Source organism: Ascaphus truei, chromosome 4 (genome assembly GCF_040206685.1).
Source record: "Ascaphus truei isolate aAscTru1 chromosome 4, aAscTru1.hap1, whole genome shotgun sequence".
Lineage (NCBI taxonomy): Eukaryota > Metazoa > Chordata > Amphibia > Anura > Ascaphidae > Ascaphus > Ascaphus truei.
In genome coordinates, this window is record NC_134486.1 from 86,190,909 (window position 1) to 86,202,556 (window position 11,648).

Sequence of the window (11,648 nt, forward strand, 5' to 3'; positions counted from 1 at the left end):
CCTGTCTCACCCTCAAATACTTTCTGGGCAAGCTACCCAGCTACCTGAACAAGCTCCTCACCCCTACCACATGCAGTACCTATCACCTGAGATCAGACTCCAAAAGACTATTCATGGTCCCAAGACTCAACAAAGTATCCGGACGTTCCTCCTTCTCCTTCCGTGCACCCCAAAACTGGAACAACCTACCAGAGACTCTCATATCCACCACCAGCTTAAGTTCTTTCAAATCTAAGGCTGTCTCACACTTTAATCTGGTCTGTAACTGTTTCATAAGCTCATAATATATATTTTCTTTAACTGTGCATGCAATGTCTTGTATATAAATGTATACCTTGTTCATTTATGTAACTGTATTTGTAACCATGTATTATTTGTTTTACTCTGTGCCCAGGACATACTTGAAAACGAGAGGTAACTCTCAATGTATTACTTCCTGGTAAAATATTTTATAAATAAATAAATAAATAAACATTAGAAATTCTCGGTTTGACTTACCCATTTGTCTGTTGATGTCAGTTGCCATTGATGACAAAGAGACACAAATCTCCCTCCTACTGGAATAGGCCTGGTGCCAGAAGTACATAGACAAACAGGAGCAAATAAACCTCTCCCCTTCCTCTTGTTGGTCTTGCCTGCCTGTACCCGACTGATCCCCCTTTGAGCTGGAAACAGCCTTGCACAGGAGGAGTTAAACACAAAAGGTGGATGAAAAGATGGTCTAAATATTTATCACATGGAAGAAACTTACTTTTACCCCATGAAGTTTTATCAATAATTTGCCAATAAAGGTGATTGAACAAAACATGTTTTTAAAGGCGGAGTCAGCTATCCACAACTTTAGCCACAGACCTCGGTTGGCGACTACTGCATTAAAAGATGACCTTGCCAAAAACTTGATGTTGAATGCAGCATCACAGAGGAAGCTAGTTGCAATGCTGAGCAACTGAAACAGCTCCTATATCTTATCCCTAGAAATTCCAGAAATAAGGGCTCCTTCAAGCTCCACCAGCCAGACTCTAAACAACGGGGAAATACAAGCTGCCGCAACAGCAGGATTCTGCGCTGCTCCGGCTGCAGTAAATACCCTTTTCAATGTATTCTCCATTTTGTATTCGTTACTTCCCTAAAAGAATAACTGTCCTCTAAGCGGAGCGTAACCTGTCTGGCCAACCTTGATATTGGAGCGTCACCTTTAAAGGGCTGAACCTCACATCTTTGCATCTTTGTTCTGAAACAGGAAAACCTGATGAGATCTTTTAGGACAATAGGATTCTTTTGTGTAGAGCGCACGATTCTCCATCATTTATTTTTGCTGCCTCATGTACGGGAAAGAACCTGGACTACTTCTGACTACTAAAAAAACATTATCTTCTTGTCTATTTCCATCACTGTATGCATAGCTTTTAATCAATATTTCTACATCATTAGGAGAAAGTTTGTCTTCTTGCAAGGATGAATCTGACTGTCTAATACCAGATATTCCTTCGTATCAGAATTCATGGGCACTGGATCAGGTGATTATAAACTCTTTCGATGATTTATACCAATCATACTGTAAATGTAATTTTTCTGTGGATTCTAACATTGCCATTTTTTTTAAACCAAATCAATATTTAATTTTAATATCTCATCATGCATGCCCACAAATGGCATACTGTAGACTAAATGCTTAGATTTGGCAGCTTTTCTGGGTTACCAAGGGTTCACCTTCCACCCCTTGCCTAGAGTAATCTTTAATGGACATTCTGGGACACAGATATGGTGACAAGATAAGTCAGATTGAACTATTTGAGAGGGCCCAGCATCGTAAAACAAGGTAACAGGCAGCAACTGACCTTGCTTGACTGCCCCTTAGGTACCTCAAGTTGGAGCTGGAAACCAAAAAATATGCTACAGCTAAATACTCCGTGAAACCTCAGAGAGGACAGGAACACAGAAGAATAAAAGGGGAGGGTAATTCTAGGCCGTGCGTATAGTGCCCGCGACGGCGAAGCGTGACGTCACACGTCGCTGTCGCCGCTAGCGAAAGATGTATTTCGTTTTGCAGTGGCGGCGCGGGCGACCAGGCCATTGTTTGGTTCAGGGGCTGTCATGAGGCGACAGCCCCTGAAAAATCAAATATTCCCGGCTTCAAAAAAATTGCGTTACCACGTCGCGCTTACTATAAGCGCAAACGGCGGCGACAATGCATTTGTTTTCGGGCGACGTCGCATCCCCGGCACTATAAGCGCGGCCTTAGAGGTCCAGCAGAAGTGGTTCCCTGTCCAACCCAGAGAGAATGAGCTACAGCCCACAGGTGTGCACTACAATAGGACAAAGAATAAATAAATACAGATGCGATGAGATTTGCAATGCAATAAGAAAAGCCTCACAGATCAGAGTCTGGTACACTGTCAAGCTTTTATTGTGATGTTGATCCATAATATTCTCTCAATGTAAATGAACAATTAAAATGGTCTTTGTATGAATCTTGTGATGTGCTTGCCTTTGAAAATAATCAAAAAGGGACTGGATTGATTCATGAAACTATAATGCGATGAACCCCAAATTGAACTACTAAAACCCATGTAATGTTTGCGCATGCCTATAATGTATTTGCAACTTGTGTTCAGTATGATTTGACCAGTTTACAAAAGTGACTTTACAAAAATGATCAGTTTAATTATAAAGCCATTTAATACTGCATCACTAATCCCCACGTGGAACCTGCCGCTTTCAATTACATCTGACGTAACGGAATCAGAGGAGATCAGCAGATCCAATAAAAGGCTGATTATTTAATCTTTCAGAGCTCTCCCAAGCCTCCACAATGCCCATGAGTTGTATGAATATCTTTATTTATATAGCGCCTGCCATGAGTTGTATGTATATCTTTATTTATATAGCGACGTGCATGTACAAAGCGCTTCACAGCAGTAATACAGATAACCATAAAAACAACAAATACATCATGTGAAGAAGTGCTTAAAGACATAAAAGTGACATTTAGGAAAAGAAGTCCCTGCCCCGAAGAGCTTACAATCTAATCGAGTTGACCGACCATTCAAACCAAGTTGTTGCAGCACAGGAGTTTTGCTCTGCACCGTTGGCAATACATAGGGAGCACCGCTTAGTCCCAAATGACGGCCCCCATACAGAAAGCTTAGCTTCTGTAGTGCGGGTATTACGACAATCAAAGTGAATGGATATCCAATGTGCATTATTGTCAATTGAACTTTGGGAAACAGACTGATCAGCATCTCCCAGCTGAAAAACATTGCTTTATGACAGCTGTCCATTCTCAGCCATTGATTAGCAGTTAAAAGTTGCTCTTTACTGCAACTATACAGCAATCCTTAAATGCCCCCTGTACTTTTAAATATGGCTGCATGTCCTCTGTACTAAAACTACCAGTATGTAGTAAACTGTAAACTGTGCATGCAATGTCTTGTATATAATGTATACCCTGCTCGCTCATTATGTAACTGTATTTGTAAACATGTATTATTTGTCTTAACTCTGTGCCCAGGACATACTGGAAAACGAGAGGTAACTCTCAATGTATTACTTCCTGGTAAAATATTTTATAAATAAATCAAATGTGACTGCGCCATTTATTAAGCAGAGTTGTGCATCCTGCAGTTATCTAACACCTAAAGAACATGCCAATTTTCTCATCTTAAATGAACAGTCCACCACCCCCCTTTTTTAAATGAATGAGAAGCAGGGGAACCTTAGAGCTGAACGCGTTAATTTCAGCCCCAGTGACCCATAGTTCCCAGGATACTTTGTGAAAGGTGCGTGCAAGTACTTCCTTGTATTTAAATCCCCCCGCGTCATGCAGGTAAATATTAAGCCACGACTGAGGACATCGCTGCATCCTATCGGCCCGCCAGACATGGAAGATTTACACTTTGCTTTCCTCTGTAAGGGACGGTACCGGCACAAACTCTAGTGGTAAATATCTTGGGAACTAGTGAGCCCAGTGTGCTGAAAACAGAGCATTTCTGCTCCACAGAACCTGTGCGTGTGTATGTGTGTGTTTGTGTGTGTGTACAGCGAGAACTGCTACTCCCTTTTTACTAAAATATAAAACATTTTTCATCTTCAACAGTGGTGCTGTTGTATGCACTCATCCCCTCACCTGCTCGTTCTGCAAGTCTCCCAAACATACCACTTAGACTGTAAGCTCTCAGGGGCAGGGATTTGCTTTCCGATTGTCTGCTTTTGTTGCTCTTATTGTATTATAATTCCCCGTACTGTATTGTCTTTGTAAATTGCTGAGAACACTGTGGCGCTATATAAAATAGAGATATGCATACATAATAGTAATGAAATACATCTATGTTCACTGTAAATAATGAAATGAAAAAAATATACAGGTCAATATTTAGTAAGCGGTGCTAGATCACAATTGCACTGCCCGCACTCGCAAAGCATGATGGGGCATACTGTTGCCCGTCGCTTCTTATAGGAGCCAGAGGTTACATTTTACTGCTTAAGCAATGAAGATGTTTCCAGGCCCGTTTAATGAATATTGCCCATTGTGGTCCATTTAAGTGAATGAACAGCGAGGTGTTTTCAGGTACTGGACTTTGTCTTATGACAGTACCATTTAGATAACACAAAGAGCATCAAATGCCATGTTAGGCCTCTGACATGGTCAAAAAGACCGTGCTGAGGCGCGCTGATGGAAAACATTATCCCGATCAGCGCGGCTTTAGACGGCGCTTCCGCAGGCGTGTGGAAATGCAGGAGACAGGCAAGTTTAAATTTTGACGCTCATGCAAGCGCAGGGCCGGTCACGTGACTGCCAGAAGCCAATGGCAGTCCGTGACGTCGGCGCCGTGATGTGGCGCGCTAGCCCCGCATCCCGATCCGCCTCCAGAAAGCCTCCCACCCGGCACACACGCGCGCTCGCTGATGCTCATGCAGGGACAAGAAAAAGGAGAGCACGAGCGTCAGCGCTGCCCAGCGCCGCTCCCTGCACCATGTCCCAGGCTGCATCCCTGCCAGCGCTGAGCAGGCGGTGCTTGCCGCGTTAAACTTACACACACACATATATATGTTCCCGCTCACGCGGTGCTCGTGCACTCACACTGACCCGTGTTCCGCGCTTACCAGAAAGAAAAAAAAACACACTATACTTCCCCGCGCGCTCAGCTGGCCCGCAATGCCGCACCCCCTCCCCCCCGCGCAAATCGGAGGACACCCGGCGCTCATGCTTGGAGCGCTCTTAAAGCATGAGCGTGCTCAGCGCCAGCGGGGACTCAGCCTAAGAAATTGTCCATACTACTTAGGATAAAATGTAGGAAACACGAGTATGCGGTAAGCAAATGGAATGAATAAAGGAAGAAACAGAGAAAAGGGAGTTAAAGCAGCAGTCCAAGCGGCTGTTTTTTCCCCTTTAATATGTGCATCAATACAATCCACACAATGATAAGTAATTAGCTAAGTTGCCGATCGATCGGCAAAGATTCGGCTCGGGGGTTCACTAAATGGCTATCAGTGCAGCCGAAGAGGACCAAAGATGCAAAGTTCTGTGGGGAAGATCATGTGACCAGGCAGTCACTAGATACAATTGGTGCACTGCTAGAGAGCGGGAACAGCTCAAAAAGGGGTGTGCCAGAGCCTGTTTCAGAAGACGAAGAGGACGTGACTTTGTAAATGGTTGCTATAGACACCAAACTGATTATTACATTATAATACTTTAAAAACGTAATTCAGAATTGTTCTAAAAAGAAAATGCTATAAGTATTTTCTCATAGTACAGAATTGATTTAAAAAAAAAATAAAAAAACACATGTAGGATATTGCTTGGTCTGCAGCTTTAAAGTACAATTAGATAAAAGGAAAGAAAATAAATTATTCTGCTGGAAATTAAATAAATAAAACATATATAGGCCCACATTTTCCAAGTGGTGCTTTGCTAGAAGACACTTTCCGTCGCCGGCAGAAACATTATGGTCCATTCACTTAAATGGGCCTTACGGTGTGTCCTGGTGCAAGGCGTCTTATGGAGTAGAAATGCTCAGAAAATATGACCCTATACTTATGTTCATCACATTTCCTGCACTGTAATCAACGTTTCTTCCATTTAATCCTATGTTCATTTCCGTTGTTCAATCCTTCGGTTTATTCCTCTACCTACACTACACGTTTGTTCCATTGTCTTCATTATTTCTGGTGATCACATTTTCTATATAAAGTGATATATTTAGTAAGCAATGCTTTGCCTCAAAGCCAATTCAAATGAAGGTGCTCCAAGGCGTCTTGACGCCGCTGTCTTGGCAAAGCACTGCTTAGTAAATATATATTTGTATGTCCATTCTATTTCCTACATTAGAGTCGTTAGCGTTTCTGCATTAGGTTTTTATGTTCATTATTATGCGCCATATTTAGTAAGCAGCGCTGTCATAAGATACCTTATAGTGGGGTAATGTATTTTATGACTAAACTGCTTAGTAAATATGGTCCAATATTGTATGTTCACTCCATTTCCTAAATTGTACCCTTGCGGTCACTCCATGTAGTTTCATATTTTTCTGTTCCATTCACTACCCTATCTTTTTTCCTCTGATGATATTTCTCTTCCTTTAGCCTCATGTTTTAGCTTTTGTATACCGCTTTGGATCTTCTATTTCATCTATTGCTTCCTTGTTCATGCCATTCTTTTTTGTTCATTCTTTTTAATATATCCCTTATTGCCAGAGGGGCAACAGCCTCTTGCAAAGCCCAATTATGTGAAACAGAGAGCCAAGGTCTTTGAACTCAGTGTCAATTTACTCATAATGTATCTATCACGCAATGACAGAAAGGCCAGGCTCATTAAAAAGAAAACGTTAAAAATACAGACATGCAGCTGAAAATATTGGCAGTCTGAACTCTTATTAGCATTACACTATGTTAGGGGATTAGTGGGGTATTCAACTCTACACCATAACTCAGGGATTTGTTAGTAGCCATCAGGACAATGGCCCAAATTTACTAAACCGTGCAATGTTTTAGCAAGTCTTAACTCCCATTCAAATCTCGTGTACTCAAGGATCAACCCAAAACATGGACTCCTAACAAACTGTAGTCGACTTGATGAAGTGCTGTTTGCTGCATTTATAATTATGTGGTGCCCATTTGTGCGACTTGTTTACAGTGCAACACCCTAGAACTAGCTGTTTCGGAGCCACATTTTCTTTCACGCAAAGTATACAGTAAAGACAGTGCCAGAACTTAGAAGGAAGACAAGTGCCTGAAGGAAGCCACTGACCATTTCTTGGAGCACTCCACCATCAGCTCCTGGTAGGATGCCACAAACTGGAACTTGGAGGCATGTTTCCCCACACGCTGCAGCCTCTTCCACACTGAAGCCATGATCCAGTAATAGGTCCAAACAGCTGAGAAAAAGAGAGGTGTCTGGTCTAAACTCCAGCAGCCTTACAAGGTGGTGGCCATTGAAGGGCAGAGGTTGCCAACAGGCTCTTGCCCAGCAGACAGCAGAGAAAACGGTAGATCCCACATCAGAAAACAGCAGCAGCAGCCAGCCAGCTCAGGAGCCTCCTGCATGACTGTGGGAGAGAGGAAGTCCCCAGTGCATGGAAAGTCAGCCCTCCTCCCAGGCGAAATGACGTGGAATCTCTACAGCTCAGCTGGTGCAGCAAACGAGGCGAGCCAGGGAAGGGGGGAAGAAAACACTTGTTAATATTTGACATCATTAAACAACAGCGTGTAATCCCTGCGTTTGTGTGCATGCTCATTGTACTAGGCTTGTAGGGAGCCTGGCTCTTCCCACCGCCTATAGCCTCTCTACCCACAAAGAATGAATTACATGCTAGCAAGACACACACAACCACAGGACACCCTCCTGCCAATATACAGCCAGGTCTGGGTGACATGAGGGTTGGGACTAGGATTGGGAGGGGTTGCGTTTATACAGGTTTACATCATGGGAATGTATCTATTTGACTAATTTCATATGTACACCCCCCCCCCCCCGCCCCCAAATAAATAGTTCCTACATTTTAATTCCTGGTGATGATCATCTATGCATAGGAAAGGGTGGTATTTGCAATACATAGTAGTGCTGTGTCAGGGACTCCGGCTCGCTCTCCCCACCCCCTCCATATTACACCGCGTCTGGTGTTATGGAGCAGAGAAAGTGTAAAGGCTGTAGAGGTGTAAACGACTGCCTGATTAGTGGCTGCACCATGGAAAACACACGCCAACAGCCAGCCTCAGAGAGATCATGTGTGTCATGGCTCATCACAACACAACCAGAATTATACATTGTGCAACTGATTTTGTTTGCCCAGTCAAACATAACAAGGTCTTTGAACAGACATAGTTTGTATACATACGTGGTGTGTGTCACACACACACACGATATTACTTCCACAATTTTCCCAACCAAGATATTGAATGAATATCTAGCAGGGAGACCCTCTCCCGTACCCCTGTCACTGCAGGAATTTGGGGCAACCCGTTAACGGATTATCTGGCTGGTTCTCAACACCCTCAGCACTCATTTAACCGGCGTGTAATTAACAAATCAGGTCCAAATCCGGAAACAGGCTGGAAGGTGAGAAGCTTTGTATTTAAATCTAAGGGGAGGGGGAGTAAAGGCACAATCCAGGGAGGAAGACCCGGCTGGGGAGTTTCACAGGAAGGTCTCGTCCAATGCAAGCTCCAAATTGAAGAGGGAGGGGGACAACTGCAAGTAATCTTCTAAATATATGATGATGATATTGTTCAGGGTGCGATATACAGTCCTCTCTGCTTCTGGGAGCACAGCTTACCTTCTCCTCCTGCAGCCCACAGCGGCATTTAATCCTTGGCACCCTGACTGTGTATCATCCATACCGACAGCACGGAGGCATCCTCTGCCCTGACTCACAGCACCCACATAAACACGCGGCGGGAGCAATCCCGCAGAGCCCTAGTCTTTATATAATGTGCAGGCAGGAACGTGCAATCCCATCCACTCACAGTGGCCCCGGCCCTGGACTCAGGCACAGACCTGGGTGCAAGAACCCTCCTTGCAAAAACCCAGAGTCTGCTCCTCCACCGCCACCGCTTTCCACATTGTCACCCGCCCAGCAGCCCGGATTCTGAACGCCGAATGGCCCGCGCTCCTGTCAGTCAAAAAAAAAGAGACGAATGACTGCTGCTCGGAAAGGGGGCGGCGCTAATCGGCGCTTTAAATGGCTGTGCTGGGGGAACGCTTGAGAAGTAGCGAAACGGAGGGGCTGCTTACTGATGAGAGAAGGGGATTGGCCGGAAAGACACAGTGACAAGCCGTTGTTTATGGTATACAGGCGCCTGATTGGTTGCCTGCCATGCCAATCATCTTTCATATTAAATTGCAATGTTGCTACAATCTTACTATGGTATCGTACACAATAGAAAGGGGGAAAGCAATGATCAAGTATCTGATTTTATTTATGTGTGTGTGTTCAGTATTAGGTGATACCTTTTTTTATTTTGGACTAACAATTTATGTCATAGGTAGGGTGACCAGATTTTCAAAATGAAAAACCGGGACACATTAAAAAATTATTTATAAAACAAATTACATCACGTGACGCACCCCGTTGCCATGACAACGAGACACTAACGTCAGGCGGTGACATGTTGCCATGACAATGTGGCAGCACGTGATGCCTCGGCGCCATAATGCGTCCCGTTGTCATGTCAACTTGATGCCGTGTGACGTCACGGAGCGGCTCGTTGTTATGGCAATGTGCATTACGTGACGTCGCGCGGCCATGTTAACGGAATTTGGAGGGGAGGATACAGCCAAAGGCAAGATAAATAAATATATAATAAATAGATCTAAAAAAATGTTATCTCCACACAGAGCCACTGACCCACACACCCACTGACCCACACAGAGCCACTGACCCACACACCCACTGACCCACACAGAGCCACTGACCCACACAGAGTCACTGACCTACACACAGAGAGCCACTGACCCATAACACCCACACACACAGAGCCACTGACCCATACACCCACACACGGAGCCACTGACCCACACACACAGAGCCACTGACCTACACACACAAAGCCACTGACCCACACACACACAAACACACAGAGCCACTGACCCCCCCCTCCCACCCACCCCCCCACACACACACACACACAGCCACTGACCCCCCCATACACACACACACACACACACACACACACACACACACACACACACACACACACACACACACACACACAGAGCCACTGACACACACACACACACACACACACACACACACAGCCAGTGACACACACACACACACAAACACACACACACAGTCAGTGACACACACACACACACACACACAGAGCCAGTGACACACACACACACAGAGCCAGTGACACACACACAGAGCCAGTGACACACACACACACACACACACACACACACACTCAACCAGTGACACACACAGAGCCACTCACACTCACTCTCTCTGTGTCCTACCTGTCACTGTGGAGCATGGAGGGGGGGAAGCCATCTTGACTGGCAGCAGGCACCTCACTTCCGGCTCTCACTGCTGAGGCTCCGCTGACACTAACCCCGCCCCCACCCTCTGCAGCCAGACCGGCCTCCGCTCTCCTCCTGCTCTCCTCTCTGCCTGCATTCTGTGCTCTCTGCTGCCCCCCTGCTCTGATGGCCAAATCCGGAACAGCCACAAAAAAAGGGGACATTTAAAAAAATGCGGGGCAGCCGGGACAGCCATTAAAAAACCGGGACAACCATTAAAAAACCGGGACAGTCCCGGCTAAAACGGGACACCTGGTCACCCTAGTCATAGGACAAGCTTTGGAGAGTTCTCTCTTCCTCAGGTCTGCAATACTGATTAACAAAGGAATCTATGGCTAAAACAGTGTAAGGGAGAGCAAAAAAAAACCCCAGATGTACTGTAGATAAAGTGGGTTTATAACGTTTTTGAAGCCATGGAAGGGCGACAAGGAACAGCAATGGGGGGTAGGGGGCTGAGAAGGTGTGGATAAGAATAGAGACATTCTCAAATAATCCAGGAGGAGCATGTAAGGGAAAAGAAGACAAGAGAACACACAATATAAGAGCAGATGTATGGGAAATTGAGATAAGGCACGTAGTGATATCTTGGCTCGTGTGTCCAGCCTACTCACAAGATGTAGATGAATAAAAAGCGGTTTGCAAATGGGGCTGTTACCCGTGTGGAATGAGTGTGGTCAGAATCTCCCCTCAAAGGCACAGTCAGCGATGTGATGGGTTATAAGAGAGATGGGAAAAAGCTACATAGCGCGATCAGGCTGATAGACAAATTCTTTATGGAAAAAGTATATAAAATGCGCACTTACATTGTGCAAAAATAAAACAAGCATGTATCACTTAATAAGTGAAAATGAAGGGTCACCGCACTGCTCACCGCCTCTCCTGGGTTCTCCAAGCTTCACCCACTCGTAATCTGTTGTTGGAGCTTGTTCTCTTGCGCCCTTCGGAACATGTGACGTCACGGCTGCAGGGCTGGTGAACTACGGATCGCCTTCAGGATCAAAAAGGTACCACTCAACGTGTTTCGCCCAGTTTAGAAAACTGTATCCGGCTTCGTCAGGAGTGTGTATGTTGGTATGAATGAACTTTTTATATACCCCGTCACATATATCAATTAAACAATTAACTATGG

At 44.9% G+C, this 11,648-nt stretch overlaps 1 protein-coding gene across 7 annotated transcripts in view; it reads right to left on the reverse strand.

The window, feature by feature from the left end:
* The window catches only part of EHBP1 (EH domain binding protein 1), a 428,910-nt gene extending 419,834 nt beyond the window's left edge, over positions 1–9,076 (reverse strand). For 6 of the 7 annotated variants that reach the window (XM_075596151.1, XM_075596150.1, XM_075596149.1 and 3 more), the window contains exons 1-2: positions 8,772–9,075; positions 7,247–7,625 (exon numbers count right to left, since the gene is read on the reverse strand). In XM_075596151.1, the coding sequence (XP_075452266.1) occupies positions 7,247–7,350 (104 nt within the window). In that variant the 5' untranslated portion in view covers positions 7,351–7,625; positions 8,772–9,075. Of the gene's footprint in view, positions 1–7,246; positions 7,626–8,771 lie in introns of all 7 variants that reach the window. The other variant, XM_075596145.1, reaches the window with a different exon arrangement.
* Positions 9,077–11,648: the final 2,572 nt, after the last annotated feature.